This window comes from Lepidochelys olivacea, assembly GCF_965140295.1.
Source record: "Lepidochelys olivacea isolate rLepOli2 genome assembly, chromosome: 5".
NCBI lineage: Eukaryota > Metazoa > Chordata > Testudines > Cheloniidae > Lepidochelys > Lepidochelys olivacea.
In genome coordinates this window covers 18,361,053-18,385,397 of record NC_140415.1, presented here as the reverse complement: position 1 = coordinate 18,385,397, position 24,345 = coordinate 18,361,053, and the positions used below count along the sequence as shown (strand labels likewise).

Sequence of the window (24,345 nt, the reverse complement as noted above, 5' to 3'; positions counted from 1 at the left end):
CAACCTCGCTAATCAGGAGCAATCCAATTAAATACCTGTGTGTCTTAACCTGTCACTGATTTAGAGGGCACTTAATAAAGTACTATCAATTCTACCCTAAGTGTGAAGCCAGGGAAATCCCTTTAGAGGATTATTCATAAATTCACTAGTAGAGAATCTCTGTATGCTTCTAATGTAAAATGTATTCCTGGGTTTCTTGCACTGTGGGACACAGGATGCAGGTCTCAGAGAGGGGATATGGAGTCACTCAAAGTAAGTTGTAATTACATATTTAATGTATCCATGTGAGTTTCTAACAAGATTGGCACTTTTCAAAGGAAACAGTAGAATGGTTCAAAAAAAATGTCCAGTGTATTATGCCAGTTAATTAAGATGAATGGTGAACAGTAAATAACTAGTTGGTGCTTCTTAGAATTAAACACAAGGCAATTAAAAAAATAAACTTACTTTTTGGTTTTGATGAGTTTTGTTATCTATCTCTTAGTTTACCACTGTGCTCAGTAAGGAAACTGCTCCTAATGGGCCAGATTCTGCACATATGAGGGTGTACCTTACTCCTAGAGCAATTAATATTTAGTTCTGATTCAGCAGTGTACCCAGAAAGATAATGGAGCAAATAATTAAGCAATCTATTTGCAAACATCTAGAAGACAATATGGTGACAAGTGACAGTCAGCATGGATTTGTCAAAAACAAATTGGGTCAAACCAACCTGATAGCTTTCTTTGACATGGTAGCAAGCCTTGTGGATGGGGGGAAGCAGTAGATGTGGTATATCTTAACTTTAATAAAGATTTTGATACTGTCTCACATGACCTTCTCATAAATAAACTAGGGAAATTCAACCTACATGGAGCTATTATAAGGTGGGTGCAAAACTGGTTGGAAAACCATTGCCAGAGTAGTTATCAGTGGTTCACAGTCATGTTGGAAGGGCATAATGAGTGGGGTCCCGCAGGGATCAGTTCTGGGTCCTGTTCTGTTCAATATCTTCATCAATGATTTAGATAATGGCATAGAGAGTACACTTATAAAGTTTGTGGACAATACCAAGCTGGTAGGGGTTGAAAGTGCTTTGGAGGATAGGATTAAAATTCAAAATGATCTGGACAAACTGGAGAAATGAGAAATGGTCTGAAGTAAACAGGATGAAATTCAATAAGGACAAATGCAAAGTACTCCATTAAAGAAGGAACAATCAGTTGCACACATACAAAATGGGAAATGTCTGCCTAGAAAGGAGTACTGCGGAAAGGGATCTGGGGGTCATAGTGGACCACAAGCTAAATATGAGTCAACAGTGTACCACTGTTGTCATAAAAGCAAACATCCTTCTGGGATATATTAGCAGGAGTGTTGTGAGCCGGAAACAATAAGTAATTCTTCTGCTCTACTTTGCACTGATTAGGCCTCAACTGGAGTATTGTGTCCAGTTCTGGTTGCCACATTTCAGGAAGGATGTGGACAAATTGGAGAGAGTCCATAGAAGAGCGACAAAAATTATTAAAGATCTAGAAAACATGACTTAGGAGGGAAGATTGAAAAAAAATGGTTTGTTTAGTCTGGAAAAGAGAAGATGGAGAGGGACATGATAATAGTTTTCAAGTATGTAAAAGGTTGTTACAAGGAGGAGGAAGAAACATTGTTTTTCTTAACCTCTGAGGATAGGACAAGAAGCAATGGGCTTAAACTGCAGCAAAAGAGGTTTAGGTTGGACATTAGGAAAAACTTCCTAACTGTCAGAGTAGTTAAGCATTGGAATATATTGCTTAGGGAGGTTGTGGAATCTCCAACATTGGAGATTTTTAAGATCAGGTTAAACAAACATTTGTCAGGGATGGTCTAGATAATACTTAGTCCTGCCATGAGTGCAGGGGAATGGACTAGATGACCTCTCGAAGTCCCTTCCAGTCCTGTGATTCTATGATTCTGTGATCATCCATAGATCTCAAAGTGCCTTTACAAAGGAGAGTAGGTGTAATTATTCCCATTTTGCAGATTAAGAAACAGAGGCATAAAGAAATGAAGTGAGTTGCCCAGCAGTTGGTCCTCCCATGGGGCTCTTTTTGCAGAGCTTCACAGTATAAGTCTACTACCTCCTGCCTGCAGTGCAGTACTCAGCTCTCCTTATAAGCTCCTCCTCCAGCCTGTACATGTGTTGCAGGTGTGTGCCTAAGCCCTGAGCAGTTCCTAAACCCCTTCCTCTCCTATGTGGGCGTTTGTAAACTCCATCGTAGTTGCTTAAGAATTAAGTATTTTCATTAGCCCTCTCTTGCAGTGCATGTTATTTTGATTGGAAAATGGGTTTCTTTCCTCCTCCATTACTACAAATGTTCCAGAGCAGTTGCACGTCTGTGATGCTGATTTGTTTCTCCGATCTCCACCCCATCCTACCAGTGAATGTAATAGCTATAATATAATCACATGATTAAATACTGTGTTTAACTCCAACTGACTGGCAACTGTATATTGTCACAGTGTATAGGATGGGATTATGTGACTGGCATCTGTCATGTAAAGGTTTGTTTTATTTTATATAATTTTATCTTTAAATTTCAGCACATGCTGAAAACATCCAGTTAGCATAATCTGTGTGGCCAAAGAGTGAATAAAAGAGTGTATATTATTTATTAGCTTTGACTTTGTCGTTCCCAAATCCAAAGTCCTTTCTTTGAAGTTAAAGGAATTGGCCTTTAGGATGTGTATTCATATATGGTACCCCTTATATATAGTGAATGAGGGGGTGCAAAAGTCAAAGAGAGGCCAGTTTTTCCACAAAGCTAGATTCTTCAAAAGAGTTCAACTACCAGCAGCTCCTATGGTGATGACATTTTTCTTTTGAAAATACCAGCCTCAATAATTAAAAATCATGAGTCAGGCCCCCCAGAATCACTAGATTGTCTTAAATATAGTAAATTTGAGGTTCTTTTTACTTGCCTCCTTGCTTTTGAGCTCTTAGAGTTTTTGTGCTTTTCTCCAACATTGACAGCTAGGAACTTATTATTTTTCTTATAATAAAACCTGATATTCTGACATAATTATATACATCTGGAAGCTGAGGGTCAGATTTTTAAAAGCTTTTTATGTGCTTTTTTTTGTTAATTGAAAGACATAAGATGCTGTGTTTCAATATAACTTTTTACAATGGAATTGAAACAATGGGAGGTAAAATTAAAATGCACAGCATTAAATCTACTCAGCTTGAAACTTTATTTCACCTACAAGGAAGTAGTATTCAGTACTTGGTCTGAATTAGTAGGGCTAGCTAACTTCACACCATTAAGCAGCTCCTGATTTAACTTTAAACAGTTAAACCTGGCTTGGCTGCCTGTGTGGAGTTGTTGGAAGCAACAGTACTCAGAGGTGGACGTTAGAGTAGAACAGGGTTGTGAAGCAGAAGAGCAGGTTCAGCTCTGTGGGAAGGTGTATGCAACTGTACCTTCTCTGGTTATGCAAACTTAACCTTTGGAAGCTTCACCTTGAGAAGGGGACCTTTTATTTTTGGGGAAGTTCTATGGTCTGAGTTATACAGGAGGTCAGACTAGATGATCACAGAGGTCCCTTCTGGCCTTGGAATCTATGAAAAATTCATCCACTGATCACTTATCCCATGAGGACAAGATCAGAGGCTCAAACTGTATAAAGGAGTGACTCACAGATTCTTGCTCTGAGCAAAAGGTGTTATGGACTTGTAACCACAGAACAAAAACCTTGGAGGTTGAAGTGCTGACACCTACCCGAGCCCTTGTTAGAGTTGGGATAACCTCTGCTTATTGGCATGCATGTAGGTTCTTTTATTGCTTTTAATATGTTTTCTCTGTAATGCTTTTGCCTTAAGGATAAATGTGCTTGCTTAGGAAAAGCTGTGTGGTACCTTGTAACTGTGGGCAATTTTGCTGTTTAGAGCCTCTGAGGAGAAAGCAGAGTAGGCTCCAACACCTGGCTCCTGACTTCAAACATGCCCATTGGCCTCTGGTTCCTGAACTCTGCACTGAACACCAAGCCTGCACACCCACTTCCTGCTACTGGTTTTCCACAGATGCTGACCCAGCATGAGGGAGTTACAGCATAGCATTTTGATGCACACACCTCTAGCCTGAACTGTGGGGTAGTGTAGACGTGCGCTAAATCTCTCAGATCAGAATGGATGCCAAGTAGTGCCAAATGTCATGCTGTTTGTGATGGTGCACAAGTCTATTAGAAGGAGGTGGGCCAAACTCACCAGTTCACAAATCATTTTGCAAATGAACATCCAGCAGAAGAGAAGGTTTTGTTCACAGCCAGCCTGAACCAGTGACCTAGAAATGAAAATCACCTTTCCTTCTACCCCACTCCCATTACCAGATCTATCCCGATGTCTGGGAAGAGCAGATTTATAAATTCACTGAAATATTTGACACCTTTCCAAAAACATCCCATGACGGTAATGCCCTGAGTAGATCTAGATGATGACAAGACAACAATCTGTTAACAGTCTCACTCTTACATGTTCTGCTTTGATGTGTTGTAAAAGAGTGAGCCCACTGCTTATCTCCTTGGCACGCAGCCACAATAACTGCAGCAGTTGTTGTTTTTGGATCATTTTTTGCCAATAATGATGATGGTTCCTTCTGGCCTTAAAGTCTCAGTATATAATGCTAGTCGCCCCAGGAATACCAGATTCCTGACATTAAGGGGTTAAGTTACACCTCTCCAGTAAGATATCACGAAAAGCTGACTGGCTGTATAACTTTGCCCTTGACCAAAAGCATACAAATATTGTAGAGCATATGTCCTGAGAAACAGACAGAAGCTTCATGTCATAAAAATGACAGATGGAGATGTAAAAACTACAAGTCCATTGACCCATCATCTACCTATACTGGACAACACATCAATCTGCACTTTCTGGTAAGATTTTCTAATGTTATGAGTTAATAATCCATAGACCAACAATCCACGCATTACACTGAGACATTCTGAAACCCGGGCTTCCATTGTATTGTTGGCTAGAAAAATATGTCATTACTGTTATTATTAATGTTGAAAGCGTGAGCTAGAAATTCTAAACATTGACACCTTAAATGTTTGAATGGGAAATAACTGTGATAACTGTGTGTTGAGCAATGTTGAACATTTGAAGCGAAGGGCCCGATTCAGCATTGCCATGTGACCCCAACCAGCCACAGACTAGGAGAGGTACGAACTCAGTCCCTCCAACAGTATCTGCAAAAGGATGAGTCTGCTCTGACCTTATTTTTTTTCCTATAAAGAAAACAAAATTTGCAAGTTAAAAGGACAAAGGTGTGTATGTGTTACATACACATACGCTTTTGTTCTTTAACTTGCCAATTCATCTCTCTTTCTCTCTCACTCACACACTTATCACTGTGGAGCTAGTTGTGGCTTGATAGTTGAAACTAGGTTCTGAAATGGGCTTAAAATGTGGCACAAATCCCTGTTTTCCCCAACACCTGACCTTTTTATGTGAAATTTCACAGTGTTATTTTTTATGCTCTTTGAATTTTCTAAGATGTTTTGTTTAGATACATTTTTAATAGCAAGTGTTTAAACTTGGTTGTGGCTTACATTGGTCTATGTCAATCTGATTATTGTGTTTATAACTGTTTTAAAATATTGCTTATCTACACAAAAATTGGTTGAGAAAGAAAGCTTGAGTAGATCTGGTCAACATTTTTTTAAAAGTAGTATTTAGGGATGTTTTAGCCATTGTTTGTTTAGTTGCAACGGACAAATAAAATTTTCTCTGTTATAGACATAAAAGGTGATATTTTCAAAAGCACTTGAGGGCAGATTTATAAAGGCACCTAAAGATACAGATGGATACCCACTGAGATTTACAAAAGCATCCAAGCAGGCAAGGGGCCTTACTCCTACTGACTTCAATTAAAATCAATGGAATTTGTAGATATATTTTTCAAAAGCATGTAAATGATTTAGAAGCTTAAATCCCACTGATTTTCAATGGAACATAGGCTCCTAAGTCACTTGTGGCTTTTGGAAATCCCACCCAAAATCTTCTGTTGGCAGCCACACATTTCTGTCCAGTTTTATTCTCTCACAACTACTGTACACTGCAGACCAAACACTGCAACCTTAATTCTGTCCCTTATGAATGTCAGTCTTCTAGCAACCCCTTTACAGACTAACTCATCCCAATATAATACGCTACTGTCATAAATATAAAGGGAAGGGTAAACCCCTTTGAAATCCCTCCTGGCCAGGGGAAAGCTCCTCTCACCTGTAAAGGGTTAAGAAGCTAAAGGTAACCTCGCTGGCACCTGACCAAAATGACCAATGAGGAGACAAGATACTTTCAAAAGCTGGGAGGAGGGAGAGAAACAAAGGGTCTGTGTCTGTCTGTAGTCGTCTTGGCCGGGGACAGAACAGGAATGGAGTCTTAGAACTTTTAGTAAGTAATCTAGCTAGGTATGTGTTAGATTATGATTTCTTTAAATGGCTGAGAAAAGAATTGTGCTGAATAGAATAACTATTTCTGTCTGTGTATCTTTTTTTGTAACTTAAGGTTTTGCCTAGAGGGGTTCTCTATGTTTTTGAATCTAATTACCCTGTAAGATATATACCATCCTGATTTTACAGGGGGGATTTCTTTATTTCTATTTACTTCTATTTTTTATTAAAAGTCTTCTTGTAAAACACTGAATGCTTTTTCATTGTTCTCAGATCCAAGGGTTTGGGTTTGTGGTCACCTATGCAAATTGGTGAGGCTTTTTATCCAACATTTCCCAGGAAAGGGGGGGTGCAAGTGTTGGGAGGATTGTTCATTGTTCTTAAGATCCAAGGGTCTGGGTCTGTAGTCACCTAGACAAATTGGTGAGGCTTTTTACCAAACCTTGTCCAGGAAGTGGGGTGCAAGGTTTTGGGAAGTATTTTGGGGGGAAGGACGCGTCCAAACAGCTCTTCCCCAGTAACCAGTATTAGTTTGGTGGTGGTAGCGGCCATTCCAAGGATAACGGGGGTAATATTTTGTACCTTGGGGAAGTTTTGACCTAAGCTGGTAAAGATAAGCTTAGGAGGTTTTTCATGCAGGTCCCCACATCTGTACCCTAGAGTTCAGAGTGGGGGAGGAACCTTGACATGGTGGCACAGTGGTGGGATTAACCTGAAATCATTTTGAGATCCAGTTGAGATTTTTTGAACTAGAAATACAGATTTTAAAAAGGAATTTTTAGGAAGTCCAGAAGGCAGCTTTGAAACTGAAAGCAGCTTGGTTTCTCTCTGCTTTGTGGCCCAGAGCAGAGACAAGGGAATTGTCTTTTTCTGTAGGCTGACAATCACTATCAGAGAATAGGTATTCTATTCCAGCACAGCAAAATTTTACAGCCAAGTTTTGTTTGTTTATTTCTAAACCTCGGGTGTAAAGTTAGTTAAAAACAGAGAGGTTAGAATGGCCAAATCCTCAGCTCGACTACAGCTGGAATTAGCCAAATTTCAGGCTGAGGAAAAACAAAGGGAACATGAAAGACAGATAGAACTCATGCGGCTGAAGGAGGAGGAGAAGGAAAAAGAGAGGAAGCATGTGGAGGAGATGGAGAGGATAAAGGCCCAGCAGAATATACCAACAAACCCTAGCAATCCTTCTCCAGGTACCACTTCCCATCCCAGAAAGTTCCCCACCTACAAGGCAGGTGATGATACTGAGGCCTTCTTAGAAAACTTCGAAAGGGCCTGCCTTGGGTACAACATCTCTACTGACCAATACATGGTAGAGCTGAGGCCGCAGCTCAGTGGACCCTTAGCTGAGGTGGCAGCTGAAATGCCTAAAGAACACATGAACAAGTATGAACTGTTTAAATCCAAGGCGAGAGTCAGAATGGGGATAACACCCGAGCAGTCTCGTCGGAGGTTCAGAGCCCTAAGGTGGAAACCAGACATGTCATTTACCTGACATGCCTACCACATTGTAAAACATTGGGATGCCTGGATATCAGGAGCAAGTGTTGAATCTCCAGTAAATTTGCCCTTCCTAATGCAAATGGAACAATTCTTAGAGGGTGTTCCTGAGGAAATAGAAAGATACATCCTAGATGGGAAACCCAAAACTGTAATTGAGGCAGGAGAGATTGGAGCCAGATGGGTGGAGGTGGCAGAGAAGAAGAAAACTGGTCGCAGTTGGAGCGGAGACCAGAAGGGACCACCCCAGACCACACCCTATTACCGGGGGCCGCCCAAAGCCCCACCTACCTCCCAAAGAACCCTCCAGACCCCTTATCGTCCCACCACCCCATTCTCCAGCAACCCTCCTCGCCCCAGTGACCCGTCAGCTGGACGATGTTTTAAGTGTAACGAGCTGGGGCATGTAAAGGCCAACTGCCCCAAGAACCCCAACAGATTACAGTTCATTGCACCGGAATCACACCAGAGGTCCACAGGCCCAGATACCTCCCAGATACCCTTGGAGCGGAGGGAAACTGTGAGTGTGGGTGGGAAGAAAGTCACCGCGTGGAGGGACACCGGAGCACAAGTGTCAGCTATCCATGCTTCCTTAGTGGACCCCAATTTAATCAACCCAGAGATCCAAGTGACGATTCAACCCTTCAAGTCCAACTCTTTCAATTTGCCTACAGCCAAGTTGCCTGTCCAGTACAAGGGCTGGTCAGGAATATGGACTTTTGCAGTCTATGATGATTATCCCATCCCCATGCTGTTGGGGGAAGACTTGGCCAATCATGTGAAGCAGGCCAAGAGGGTGGGAATGGTCACCCGCAGCCAGGCTAAACAAGCCGTGAGGCCTAGCTCTGTTCCGGAAACTTCTATCAGGACCCAGTCAGAGGTGATGGACCTGGACCCCAGGCCAATGTCTGCAACAGCAGTAGTGGATCCAGTCCCAGAGACCCAGACGGAACCAGTCCCAGAACCGGAACCAGCCAAACAACCAACACCAGACCCCGTGTCAGCACTGAATCCAGTACTTGCAACCTCAACACCAGAGGGCCCCACCGAACCTGAACTGGCAGCAGCCGATAACCCTACACAAGAGGCTCAGCCGGAGCCTGAATCCCAACATAGTGCACCAGCGGAGAGCGGTTCACAGTCAACAGAAACAGCTCCATCCCCTATATCGCTTCCAGAGGGACCAAGCCTAGGTCCACAATCCCATGAGGAACTGATGTCTCCAGCATCAAGGGAACAGTTCCAGACCGAACAGGAAGCAGATGAAAGCCTCCAGAGAGCTTGGACGGCGGCACGGAGCAACCCACCGCCTCTCAGCTCTTCTAATCGATCCAGGTTTGTTGTAGAAAGAGGACTTTTATACAAGGAAACTCTTTCTGGGGGACACCAGGAAGACTGGCATCCTCAGAGACAGTTGGTAGTTCCAACTAAATACCGGGCCAAGCTCTTGAGCTTAGCCCATGATCACCCTAGTGGCCATGCTGGGGTGAACAGGACCAAAGACCGTTTGGGGGGGTCATTCCACTGGGAGGGAATGGGCAAGGATGTTTCTACCTATGTCCAGTCTTGTGAGGTGTGCCAAAGAGTGGGAAAACCCCAAGACCAGGTCAAAGCTCCTCTCCAGCCACTCCCCATCATTGAAGTTCCATTTCAGCGAGTAGCTGTGGATATTCTGGGTCCTTTTCCGAAAAAGACACCCAGAGGAAAGCAGTACATACTGACTTTCATGGATTTTGCCACCCGATGGCCGGAAGCAGTAGCTCTAAGCAACACCAGGGCTAAAAGTGTGTGCCAGGCACTAGCAGACATTTTTGCCAGGGTAGGTTGGCCCTCCGACATCCTCACAGATGCAGGGACTAATTTCCTGGCAGGAACTATGAAAAACCTTTGGGAAGCTCATGGGGTAAATCACTTGGTTGCCACTCCTTACCATCATCAAACAAATGGCATGGTGGAGAAGTTTAATGGAACTTTGGGGGCCATGATACGTAAATTCGTAAATGAGCACTCCAATGATTGGGACCTAGTATTGCAGCAGTTGCTCTTTGCCTACAGAGCTGTACCACATCCCAGTTTAGGGTTTTCCCCATTTGAACTTGTATATGGCCGTGAGGTTAAGGGGCCATTGCAGTTGGTGAAGCAGCAATGGGAGGGATTTACACCTTCTCCAGGAACTAACATTCTGGACTTTGTAACCAACCTACAAAACACCCTCCGAACCTCTTTAGCCCTTGCTAGAGAAAACTTACAGGATGCTCAAAAAGAGCAAAAAGCCTGGTATGATAAACATGCCAGAGAGCGTTCCTTCAAAGTAGGAGACCAGGTCATGGTCTTAAAGGCGCTCCAGGCCCATAAAATGGAAGCATCGTGGGAAGGGCCATTCGTGGTCCAGGAGTGCCTGGGAGCTGTTAATTATCTCATAGCATTCCCCACCTCCAACCGAAAGCCTAAGGTGTATCATATTAATTCTCTAAAGCCCTTTTATTCCAGAGAATTAAAGGTTTGTCAGGTTACAGCCCAGGGAGGAGACGACGCTGAGTGGCCTGAAGGTGTCTACTACGAAGGGAAATGTGCTGGTGGTGTGGAAGAGGTGAACCTCTCCATGACCCTTGGGCGGATGCAGCGACAGCAGATCCAGGAGCTGTGCACTAGCTACGCGCCAACGTTCTCAGCCACCCCAGGACTGACTGAACGGGCATACCACTCCATTGACACAGGTAATGCTCACCCAATTAGGGTCCAACCTTACCGGGTGTCTCCTCAAGCTAAAACTGCTATAGAACGGGAGATCCAGGATATGTTACAGATGGGTGTAATCCGTCCCTCTGAAAGTGCATGGGCATCTCCAGTGGTTCTAGTTCCCAAACCAGATGGGGAAATACGTTTTTGCGTGGACTACCGTAAGCTAAATGCTGTAACTCGCCCAGACAACTATCCCATGCCACGCACAGATGAACTATTAGAGAAACTGGGAAGGGCCCAGTTCATCTCTACCTTGGACTTAACCAAGGGGTACTGGCAGGTACCGCTAGATGAATCTGCCAAGGAAAGGTCAGCCTTCATCACACATCTCGGGCTGTATGAATTTAATGTACTCCCTTTCGGGCTGCGAAATGCACCCGCCACTTTCCAAAGACTTGTAGATGGTCTCCTAGCGGGATTAGGAGAATATGCAGTCGCCTACCTTGACGATGTGGCCATATTTTCGGATTCCTGGGCAGACCACCTGGAACATCTACAAAAAGTCCTTGAGCGCATAAGGGAGGCAGGACTAACTGTTAAGGCTAAGAAGTGTCAAATAGGCCTAAACAGAGTGACTTACCTTGGACACCAGGTGGGTCAAGGAACTATCAGCCCCCTACAGGCCAAAGTGGATGCTATCCAAAAGTGGCCTGTCCCAAAGTCAAAGAAACAGGTTCAATCCTTCTTAGGCTTGGCCGGTTATTACAGACGATTTGTACCGCACTACAGCCAAATCGCTGCCCCACTGACAGACCTAACCAAAAAGAAACAGCCAAATGCTGTTCAGTGGACCGGAAAGTGTCAGAAGGCCTTTAACAAGCTTAAAGCGACACTCATGTCTGACCCTGTACTAAGGGCCCCAGACTTTGACAAACCGTTCCTAGTAACCACAGATGCATCCGAGCGTGGTGTGGGAGCAGTTTTAATGCAGAAAGGACCTGATCAAGAATTCCACCCTGTAGTGTTTCTCAGCAAAAAACTGTCTGAGAGGGAAAGCAACTGGTCAGTCACTGAAAAAGAATGTTATGCCATTGTCTACGCTCTGGAAAAGCTACGCCCATATGTTTGGGGACGGCGTTTCCACCTGCAAACCGACCATGCTGCACTAAAGTGGCTTCACACCGTCAAAGAAACTAACAAAAAACTTCTTCGGTGGAGTTTAGCTCTCCAAGATTTTGATTTCGACATCCAACACATCTCAGGAGCTTCTAACAAAGTGGCTGATGCACTCTCCCGTGAAAGTTTCCCAGAATCAACTGGTTAAAATCGTCCTTGAGATGTGGAAAATATTGTTAGTCTTTATGTACTTGGTAGTATATTTAGAGATGCATGTGTCTTATTAACTCTGTTTTCCTAGAGCTCCAGGAAGAAATCCCAGCCAGTGTTTCACCCTAGCTGAGATTTGGGGGGCGTGTCATAAATATAAAGGGAAGGGTAAACCCCTTTGAAATCCCTCCTGGCCAGGGGAAAGCTCCTCTCACCTGTAAAGGGTTAAGAAGCTAAAGGTAACCTCGCTGGCACCTGACCAAAATGACCAATGAGGAGACAAGATACTTTCAAAAGCTGGGAGGAGGGAGAGAAACAAAGGGTCTGTGTCTGTCTGTAGTCGTCTTGGCCGGGGACAGAACAGGAATGGAGTCTTAGAACTTTTAGTAAGTAATCTAGCTAGGTATGTGTTAGATTATGATTTCTTTAAATGGCTGAGAAAAGAATTGTGCTGAATAGAATAACTATTTCTGTCTGTGTATCTTTTTTTGTAACTTAAGGTTTTGCCTAGAGGGGTTCTCTATGTTTTTGAATCTAATTACCCTGTAAGATATATACCATCCTGATTTTACAGGGGGGATTTCTTTATTTCTATTTACTTCTATTTTTTATTAAAAGTCTTCTTGTAAAACACTGAATGCTTTTTCATTGTTCTCAGATCCAAGGGTTTGGGTCTGTGGTCACCTATGCAAATTGGTGAGGCTTTTTACCAAACCTTGTCCAGGAAGTGGGGTGCAAGGTTTTGGGAAGTATTTTGGGGGGAAGGACGCGTCCAAACAGCTCTTCCCCAGTAACCAGTATTAGTTTGGTGGTGGTAGCGGCCATTCCAAGGATAACGGGGGTAATATTTTGTACCTTGGGGAAGTTTTGACCTAAGCTGGTAAAGATAAGCTTAGGAGGTTTTTCATGCAGGTCCCCACATCTGTACCCTAGAGTTCAGAGTGGGGGAGGAACCTTGACAGCTACCACACACAAATCCACAACTAATAGTGCTAGGAGGGAGCAGTTTGGTAGAGCAGTATGACGAGAATAATGAGGCCGGCAGGATTAGGGCCTCAGGAGCCTGAATCTCTGAAGTGCTGTGAACTGACAAATCTCACAGGATATGTGGAGACAGCATCCTCAAAAAATCAGAGAGCTGGATTGAAAGGCCTAACATAGGCATCCAATTGTGAGAAATTTGGCCTGAGTGTTTGTCTCCTCTTGATAATACGTATGTGTGCTCTGAAATGCTCTCTGAATAATCAAGACAGTTCTGTGTTGTCATTGATGTTTGACCACATATTTGGCTCATTTCAACAGGTGGATGTTTCCCTGAGGAAAATCAAACAACAGATTAAAGACCCACTTAAACGAAAAGCTGGCTTTTCCTTGGCCTCCAGGAAAAACCTGAAAGTAGCTACTCCACACTTACTGTTTCTACCATGGGGACAAAGAGGGATTTAGAACTGAATATCACTCCCTTGATAATCACAGTATGTCCTGTCACAACAGTTATTCATTTGATTATTTTTTATAATAGAAGAAGGCCAGAACATAGAATCAAACACTTCAAGCCTGTTTTTATCTGCTTCCATTACTCCAAAACACATTTTTTTAAAATTAATGGAGATTTGCTTATGCCTAGGGTGGAGCAGACCCTGTAAGTGTTCAAATAAATTACTGCAACTCTTTCCATAATGATTTTTTTTTAGCAATCATAAATATAGTGATAGTTCATCTTTGATACTGAAAATGCAGATTTGGATGATGGATTATAACAGAGTGGATTAGCTCCTCCTGTTTATCAGTTTCCTCCTGATTTATTAGGGAATAATGGTTTTTATCACGAGGCCAAGCCTAAGGCTTTTATTCAGAGTTCGATCCTTCTCCCACTGAAGCCACTGACTTCAATAGGAGAAGGATCTGGCCTCCTATTTTTTACTCAATTGACCTGATCCTGAAAACACTGAGGACTTTCAACTCCCCTTGCAGAGAAGAAGGTGCCCTGCACCTTGTAGAAGAGATTCAGCACCTCAGAAGATCAGGTCCACAACCAATAGAACCAGAAAAGCTCCTTCATCCTGCGACTGCTCATGGAAAATATATTAAACAAATGCCAGTCCTTCCTCTAAATTACATTATCTTTCTCCTTTCTCAAATCTGCCTTGAATAGTGAGAAATGTACTGTTACAATATATTACAGTCAGCCCTGTAGCACTCTCTTCCAGTACTAAGTGACCTCTCAGATAATGGAAATGCCCTGCCTTTCAGCTCTGTCATAACGAGGATCACAATAAACTGCCACAGAAAAGCGGTTACACTGCTGAGACCCTTTAAGACCTAGACTCATGGATGTAGAGATTCATATGATTATGTTAAGGAGAACGGATTACCTACAGTAATTCATCTTCCCTGAAAAACTGGCCTCCAGTCCTGCTGACAAAGACCACACAACCACTTCCCTTGATTGCACTTATCTCATTTCCAATCACAATAGATATGTACTGAGATATAGCAATCTTCCACTCTAACCGTAAAACCTTTAGTCTGTGGATCTTTATCACTCACAACATCTGTTGAAAATTACTGATTGTGACCAGTATTTCACTCTTTCATTTCTCACTTCACACAATTGCATTTCTTTAATCTAAAGCAGCAGCAGCAGGCAGTCCTACACTTTTTTCAATAATACATAGTTGATCTGCAAAGTCAGGTCTAGTTAACCATGCCTCTCTGAAATGATATGTTCATCTTACTTAATTTTATAGATGTCGGGCCCTCCGACTTCTAGCAGCAGTGCTCACAGCAGCCACACTACACTGATTTGGCAGCTAGAGGGACTTCCATGGGTGTGGAGAGGCTGGATTGGCCCAGAGTGTGCAGCAGACAGTTAATCCTGTCTCAAGCAGCTATAACTCTTCAGCCTGTGGTTGGTTTGGTTTCTGGAGGAGGAGAATGCCATATAATGCAGCCCCTCCTCCCAAACATTGAGCTCACCCACTTTTCCATTGTCAACAGACTATGTGGCTATTTTGTGGAGGGGGCAAAGTGGCTGGGCTCCATGAATGGGGGCATCCACTTAGCCACCTTCCTCCCTGTGTGGGATCACTGGCTTTTCAGTGGATTTGCTCCCTTCTGCACCATGCAGTGTGTGTGTGTGTGGGGGGGGGGGGTTGAACATATGGCTACACAGATGGGCCTCTGTGCTGCAGTTAAGTAGGTATAATAATACTTCCCTACCTCAGAGGGATGTAGTAAGGCTTAATTAATTATTCCTTATCAAGCCCTTTAAGACTCTTGCATGGAAGGTTAAATGTAATTGCAAAGTAAAAGGATTCCATTAGACTGCAGATGATCAAAGGCAATGTTTACAGGCTGCAAATTACATGACAGTTAAGCAGTAAATCAATCAAATTATTTAACTGTATATTGACACGTCTCCCTATTAATCTTTTCTTTTTCCAACCTCTTCCAATACACACATCACAGAGAAACAGGGTTATTAAAAGGCATGTGTCATAAATATAAAGGGATGGGTAACAACCTTCCTGTATACAGTACTAGAAAATCCCTCCTGGCCTGAGGCACAAAATCCTTGTACCTGTAAACGGTTAAGAAGCTCAGGTAACCTGGCTGGCACCTGACCAAAAGGACCAATAAGGGAACAAGATACTTTCAAATCTTGGGGAGCGAGGGGGTGGGAAGGTTTTGGTCTGTCTGTTGTGTGTGCTTGCCAGACACTGATCAAGGAAGCCAGCAATCCAACTTCATTAGAATTAGTAAGTACTAGCAAGGGAATCGTTAGCTTATTTTTGTTTTGGCTTGTGATTTTCTCTGTGCTGAGAGGAACGTGTATTCCTGGTTTTCTTTTTGTAACTTTTTGTAACTGTAAGTTTGGCCCAGAGGGAAATCCTCTGAGTTTTTTAATCCAATTGCCCTGTAAGATTATATTCCATTCTAATTTTACAGAGGTGCTTCTTTTACCTTTTTTCTTTGTAATAAAGTTCTGTTTCTTTTAGAATCTGATTGGGGTTTTTTTTAGTTGTCCTAAAAAACCCCAAGGTTGGTCTGTGCTCATCTTGTTTATTCTCAAGCCTCCCAGGAAAGGGGGTGAAGGGGGGGGAGATATTAGGGGGGAGTAGGAAATCCAAGTGGTCCTTTCCCTGAGTTGGTCTAAATCACTTGGTGGTGGCAGCGCTACCTAATCCAAGATACAAGGGAAAATTTGTGCCTTGGGGTGTTTTTAACCTAAGCTGGTAGAAATAAGCTTGGGGGTCTCTCATGCGGGTCCCCATGTCTGTACCCTAGGGTTCAGAGTGGGGAGAGAACCCTGACACGTGTCTTAATAGCTAACGGTGGTGAAGATAATGGAGTTGGTGCCCCAGCAGGGAGGCTACCTTCAACAAACACAGAAAAGCTCAACCCTCCAAGCTAGAACTAGACAAATTTCTGTACTCTCTGCTGCTCGGCTGCTCTAATAGCATCTTGAAGAGTCAAAATAATAACTCACAAAGTCTCCACATGTGGTATGAAAAGATTAGACAACTTAAGCGGGCAGGGATTTAAATCTTGACTGATAATACAGTTGTGAAATTATACACCATCAAAAGCAGAGGAAAAGGGGTTGGAGTTTAGTCCAAAGGAAGATTTAATCTGGAGACAAAGACCTTCATATAAATCCATCCCATATATTTTGGATGATTATTTCAAAAGCTGGAACTTGTGCTTGTTGATCTCTTAAACTGATTACTGAGAAACTGTATGCACTTTTAGAAACAGTCATTGACAGACATGCATTTCAGATGTCCTTTTTCACTGGTTTTTATTTCTTAACAAAGCTAGATTGCATAATACTTCTGATATTTTCAAATAACACAGATATCTTGGTATTCAATTTGTAGTGCAGCTGTATATTTTATTGTACAATAGCTACATCATGTTCCAGGAGACAGCAACATAGATACTGACTGAATTCCAGCATAGAAGAGAGTTGTTTTGAAATGATAACATCATTTTGTCAAGGGGGGAAAAATAATGATGGGAAAATATATTTTCTCCAACCATCAAATTCTGATACTTTGGAGCAACCTTCAAGTTACTGAATAGGAGAGAAATTCTATTAAATACTGTAGGAGTCCCTATGTTATTTGAGCTTCACATACACTAAGAGCAACACTAGGAAGTGTTGGTGCATGTTTATGCAAGGATCTCTTATGAATGTGCTTTCTTGATAGATACATTATTGTAATTTTTTAAATTTATATATATATATATATATATATATATATATATAAATTAATGGTTAAAAGGAACATAAAAATGGCCATACTGGGTCAGACCAATGGTCCATCTAGCCCAGTATCCTGTCTTCTGACAGTGGCCAGTGCCAGGTGCCCCAGAGGGAATGAACAGAACAGGCAATCATCAAGTGATCCATCCCCTGTGGTCCACTCCTGGCTTCTGGAAAACAGAAGCTAGGGACACTCAGAGCATGGAGTCGCATCCCTGCCCATCCTGGCTAATAGCCATTGATGGATCTATACTCCATGAACTTATGTAGATATTTTTTCAACCTGTTATAGTTTTGGCCTTCACAACATCCCCTGGCAAAGAGTTCCACAGGTTGACTGTGCATTGTGTGAAGAAGTGTCTGTTTTAAATCTGATGCCTATTAATTTCATTGGGTGACCCCTACTTCTTGTGTTAGGTGAAGGAGTAAATAACATGATAATAACTAATTTACATAGCACCTTGCATCAAAGGATATCAAATTGCTTTTCATATTTATAAAGTGATTTTCAACCTGATTTCTCCTCACTCAGGGCTGAAATGCAGCCACCTCTGGTGGACCACAGCAGGGGAATAACAAGACAAAACAGCACTGCAAAAGAGTTTCATGGCAGGAAATGTAGAATACTTTGCCCAAACAAATCTGCAGTTCAGGAGAACTTTAGGGAAGCTGAATGTAATTTCCCAAGTTGGCATTGGTCCTGCACTAACATCCCTACTTGTGCTGTGGTGGTGGAGGGAGAGAGGGGTTGTTTGTTTGTTTGTTTGTTTGTAATGATCACAAATGAGAGTATCTTGGTTTTTTCTCCTGATTAACACACCCAGTGTGTACATGTGGTTTCTCCAGTCCATTCCAAAGACATTCCACACATGTTGTAGTTGGGCTGAAGGTAGCCCTTTCCTGGATTTGATTTTATTCACAAAAGGAATGCAGAATTCAACAGTATAAAATCCAGCTAAGCCTTCTCAAGAATCTTGGCATCTCAAGAGACTTGTCTCCAAGACCTCAGTCTATTTCCCCCCACCACAAAAAGCCACAAAAAGCCACATCTCCTTCACTTAGATGGGCAACAAGTCACTTGCAACAGTAAATCAGGAAACCCCATTTAACCCTTTCCACTGAGGCAAAATGTGTTACAAACTAAAGAAGATTCCCCTTCTGACAATAAAGTTGACCTACCAATTGGTGGTGCTGTGAAAATCAAAAATTGGTCCAGCCTGGGTCCCTTTCTCTGGGACACTGATTGGCTAAGTGGGACAACCCTGACATATTGCAGAATACTCTGAACTAAAGAAAGTTTATCTTCCTTCTGAGGATGAAACATGTGTGCAAATATTTACAGCTGGAGAAAACAGAGAAGAAAGTGCAAGGCCCTGCAAAGAAGCTCCAAAATATACTGAAGACTAATAAAAATATTTCCAATTAACTATGAATAGATTAAACATCTAGCAACTGGAAAATTTTCCATGCCCTTCAAGGAGACTAGTATTTCACCCTGTATATAAAGTGTGAGAAATACTGTGTGTGTGAGAGAGAGAGAGAGACACACACAATACAAAGTCAACACACCAACTAACAATATACCGTACTGTTCAAATCTAATAAACAATTCACTGATCAGATCAAATATTTTGAAAATACATTGTAAGAACATATATTATATTACAATGAAAATAGAGGGAAGTTTATTTTGACCATCCATATGGACTCTGTTACTAATATTTATAATGAAGAATTATTTGTAAACTTTAAAGAAATTCAGCATGACAAATGCAGAGCTGCTGCAGAAGTAGATCATTACTAACTCTATCTAACTTGGAAACACCATTATACCGCATACTTACATTCAGGCTGCGTGGCAACCTTGATGGATTGCGAGCTCTCTCCTGGTCCCCATTCATTGTATGCCACCACTCGGAACGTGTAGGTCTCCTCTGGTTTCAGATTTCCCACTGTAAGCTGAAGTGTCTCAGACTGTGTTGTATTCTGTGCCCGTTCCCTAAGTAAAGACATTAGCACAGCAAAATAACTTTAAAATTAACATAGCCTTCCAAGCAATACTTATTTAATAATACTTGGCAAGCTAGCAAAGTGTCGCTAATTCTTTTAACTCTGACTTTGGGCTATAGAGTTTCTTTTAGGTGCCTGAAGCATTATATTACAAATTAACTCATGCGACGGGGCCCAAGATAAATGCTGCAAGAACTACCAGAACCTCAGAAATGTTCTATTATAAACACTTAATAAGCAACACAATCTTCTGGTTCCTTCCCTGCCTTAATACAATAGGAAATGGAAACTGATGGGAAACAAATAGCTGTTCAATAAACAGAAACATCTGTGATCTTGAGGGTGAGATGTGTACTGGATCATAAACACTGGGCTAATGACAGAAAAACAGGTTCTGATGTTCTACAACTTGTTTTGTCAGTGCCGCTAACAGATGTGCCTTCTTGATGACAATGGGGACAAAAGTATACCACCACCCAGCTAGCAGTGCTGTGTTCAGTGGCGTCAGTTACTGTAGCTAATGCAAAGAGATCACACAGAGATGAAGTGTATCCATTTGATTGATTCCGTCTCCATTACAAAGGTCTGAAAAGAAGGCAAATTTGTAAAGTTTGCGCTCTGCCCCACTTAGCTCTTTTAGCGTCTTGGCAAAAATAGCACAGAGATTATTAAGTGGTGTTCTCATATCCTAGGAAGACAAACAGTCTCTGATACATATGTGCAATTCCCATGGCTGTCAACAGCAGTTGAGCACACAGATTAAGGGTGATATATTGCAAAAAGTATCTGGGAGTGTGGCCTGTTTACGAACTGAATAAGGATTTTAGCCTCAGTCCCATAAGATAAGACTATGGTTGGTCTTGTGCATGTACCCAAAGCTGGGAGAGAGAATAAAAGGAGTCCTTCTTCCTTCGCACATCTTCTCAGATTCTAGCCAGGTTACTGATCCTGGCCTCTAAGTACACAAAGACTAAGGGTGTGTCTGTTGGTGGCATTGGACTCCCTAAATAGGGCAGGAGGAAGCCATTGTTTCATGTCCTTTCCTACTGATCAATAGACAGAAGCCAGCATCAGGAGAGCATGTTACACCTTGAGAAAGGAACTGCTGTGACCACAGCTGTGTGGAAACACCCTGCATTCTTAGAGGCATTGGGAATACTCCAGGCCCAGTGCCTCTGAGGGCAGTGCTCCTCCATACTTCCCTATGCTAGACTGTGGCTTGAAAGCCACAGAGGGATAGACTCTTCTGATTTTGAGAAACAGTGAAGGCTTAGTGGGTTCAGGCTTGGTGTTTGGGCTCCCTAGAACCTCACCTTCACAGATTCCGAGGCCAGAAGGAACTATAGTGATCATCTACGCTGACCCTCTGCATAGGCCAGGCCACAGAACTTCCCCAGAATAATTTCTACAGCAGATCTTATAGGAAAACATCCAATCTTGATTTAAACAAGGTCATTGATGGAGATTCCACCATGACCTTTGCTACATTGTTCCAATGGTTAATTACCCACACTGTCAAAATTTACACCTTATTTACAATCTGAATTTGTCTAACTTCAACTTCCAGCCACTGTATTCTGTTGTACCTTTCTCTGATAGACTGAAGAGTTCTTGTTCCCCATGTAGATACTTACAGACTGTAATCAAGTGATCCCTTAATCTTTTCTTTGTTATGCCAAATAAATGGAGCTCTTTGAGTCTATCACTATAAGGCAGGTTTTCTAATGCTCTAATAATTCTTATGAGTTTTCTCTGAACCCTTTACAATATATGAACATCCTTCCTGAATTGTGAGCACCAGAACCGAACACACTATTGCAGCAACAGTTGCACTAGTGCCAAATACAGAGGTAAAATAACTTCTCTACTCCTATTCAAGATTCCTGTTTATGCATCTCAGAATTGCATTAGCTCTTTTGGCCACAGCATTACAGTGGGAGTTCAAGTTCAGCTGATTGTCCACTATGACCCCCAAATCTTTTTCAGACTGACTGCTTCCTAGGATAGAGTCCCCCATCTGAAAGCATGGCCTACATTCTGTGTTCCTAGATGTATACATTTACACTTAGTCGTATTAAAACACATATTACTTGCTTGCGCCTGATTTATCAAGCGATCCAGACCCCCTGTCATCTGCAAACTTTATCAGTGATCACTTTTTCTTCTACTTTGGCAGGACTATGTCAACACTACTTTCCTAACCACCAGGCTGCAGTGTCAGTCTGTCTCTCTAGATTAGAGCACTTGGGGGGGGGCAGGTTCAAGTCCTTGCTCTGCTTCATTCAGACAAAGCACTGGTGAATATAGTCTACGGAGCAAACCAGCAAAGTCCTACATAGGAGATAGTGGGGACCATAGGTCTCTTCTAATGGTGCAAGCAGATAAAAAGCACCAGGTCAATTTCCTGTTACATGGGCCAGAGAGCTGTGGAGTAGAGCTGCTCCTCCAAAATGGGAAGAGGAGGGGAGCTCTCCCTTTGCTTTTAGCAGAGGAAGTAGATCTGTGCTTGACCAACCCAAACCCTCTTCACCCCTGGTCTCTTCCATCTCCAAATTCTATTATTATTCTGGTGGAATCCAGAACCAAGCTACTCCCTTCTTTTGGGAAATGGAATCTGTTGAACTCAAAACCAAAATAAGCCATATTCCAGGCTTATTGACCCTGAGTGCAACTCCGCTGAAGTCAGTGAGGTAGCAAGAGATTCATGTCAATGCAGAATCTAGCCCATAACAACCTTTACATTAATTCTTTGCAATGTGGGAATTCACAACAGTAAAAAATGAAGAAAAAAAATAACTTCAGTGAGCTGTGGGATGGTCAGACACGTATTGCTATTGCCTATGAGAACCACTTTTTTGTGGAGATAAATAAGTAACAGAAGAGGCCCTTCAACGCACAAAACAGTAGAAAGGAAGTGATAAAAGGAAAACAGAGATGAAGCAAAAATGGGAAATTCTATTCACCTAAATCTCAAAAAATGAAACTTCTCTTAAGTTCAGCAGCTCCTCTAGAACTTTTGATGTGTGTATTTGCTTTTAATATCTGTTTATCTTCATCTGTGGCAATGCTACCTGCAGTGATGTCCATCTTACACACATTAGGGACAATACACAGCACATTAGGGATGATACACAGCCTCCAGCACTTCTGCAACAAATCTATTCCAAGTAATATGAAAAGGAAATACTTGAATTTTCTTTCCCTGTTATGTAGAACTCCAGTCAAGGAACTGAAGAGCCTATTTTGCCTGCTGAGTACCGTTATTTCCCCTAATAACGGTATAAGTGTATCAAATCTACACTTTAGGCTTAAAGGGCCTGAATCTCTGCTGCTTTACAACTTGTGTAGTCTGTGCAAATTGGGTGCAAAATGCTACCAATGGCGTGCGTGAAAATGCTGACAAAGTAGCGTTTTGTCCTCTGCAAAACAATGAAGAATCAGGCCCATTGGACACAGACCAGGGTGGGATTTATAACTATTTTGTTTCTCAGACCTACATCTCAGCCTACTGTTCACATCTTAATCCATTCAGAATTAGGCCTGTCAGAACAAGTGATCAATACGCAGATAGTGATTCTGGCTAGGACTTTCAAAGGCACCTCAGAGATTTAGGTACACATCCTCCATTGAATTTCAGTGGTATTTGGGTGTCTAACTCCCTTAGGCTCTTTGAAAAAACACAGTCTAAGGTGTTCCCGTTCCTGGCTAGCTTGCTCTATACTAACCAATACTTTCCTCTTTATATGCTAGAAAAGATGGACAGTATTATATTATGGCAGGTTCCATTATTTGTCTAATTCCTATTTTGGGGGGTTTCCAGCTGTCGTATTGAGGATGTCTTCCAAATAAAGTATTAGAAACCTGACATCTGAGTCTAGAAATGTTCTTTTTGCAACTGCAATACATAATTTTCCTATATGTCTTATATCCCAGATTAATGACCTGAGACTAGCTGATGTATTGTTTTATAAAATCTAAGGAGTGCTTTTATGCTTCCCCCACTTTCTCCTAACTTCAAAAAATAAGAAATGTACCATAGCAAAAGTAAATTTTCCAAACTTGACTGCGTAAGGACTGAGTAATAACCCAAGCAAGGACCTCAGGATTTAACGTGGGAAAAATAACAAAGAAAGAAGGGCTGAGATTCATGAAATCCATTCGGGACTTTATAATTGCTTTCAAGTTCACATGGGAGGCAACCCAATACTATGGTGATGGGCAGTAGTATAAAGCCATAAGATAGCTAGACAGACAGCTAGATAGATGTTCAAAAACCGGTGTTCTAAATTAGAATCATAGAATCATAGAATATCAGGGTTGGAAGGGACCTCAGGAGGTCATCTAGTCCAACCCCCTGCTCAAAACAGGACCAATCCCCAAATAAATCATCCAGCCAGGGCTTTATCAAGCCTGACCTTAAAAACTTCTAAGGACGGAGATTCTACCACCTCCCTAGGTAACGCATTCCAGTGTTTCACCACCCTCCTAGTGAAAAAGTTTTTCCTAATATCCAACCTAAACCTCCCCCACTGCAACTTGAGACCATTACTCCTTGTCCTGTCCTCTTCTACCACTGAGAATAGTCTAGAACCATCCTCTTTGGAACCACCTCTCAGGTAGTTGAAAGCAGCTATCAAATCCCCCCTCATTCTTCTCTTCTGCAGACTAAACAATCCCAGTTCCCTGAGCTTCTCCTCATAAGTCATGTGTTCCAGACCCCTAATCATTTTTGTTGCCCTTCGCTGGACTCTCTCCAATTTTTCCACATCCTTCTTGTAGTGCAGGGCCCAAAACTGGACACAGTACTTCAGATGAGGCCTCACCAATGTCGAATAAAGGGGAACGATCACGTCCCTCGATCTGCTGGCTATGCCCCTACTTATACATCCCAAAATGCCATTGGCCTTCTTGGCAACAAGGGCACACTGTTGACTCATATCCAGCTTCTCGTCCACTGTCACCCCTAGGTCCTTTTCCGCAGAACTGCTGCCTAGCCATTCGGTCCCTAGTCTGTAGCGGTGCATTGGGTTCTTCCGTCCTAAGTGCAGGACCCTGCACTTATCCTTATTGAACCTCATCAGATTTCTTTTGGCCCAATCCTCCAATTTGTCTAGGTCCCTCTGTATCCTATCCCTGCCCTC

At 42.3% G+C, this 24,345-nt stretch overlaps 1 protein-coding gene across 2 annotated transcripts in view; it reads right to left on the bottom strand.

Moving 5' to 3' along the window:
- Positions 1 to 24,345, bottom strand: part of DCC (DCC netrin 1 receptor) — a 948,238-nt gene that overhangs the window by 263,870 nt on the left and 660,023 nt on the right. For both annotated transcript variants that reach the window (XM_084629005.1, XM_084629006.1), the window contains exon 9: positions 19,039 to 19,193. In XM_084629005.1, coding sequence (XP_084485131.1) covers positions 19,039 to 19,193 — 155 coding nt within the window. The remainder of the gene's footprint in view (positions 1 to 19,038; positions 19,194 to 24,345) is intronic.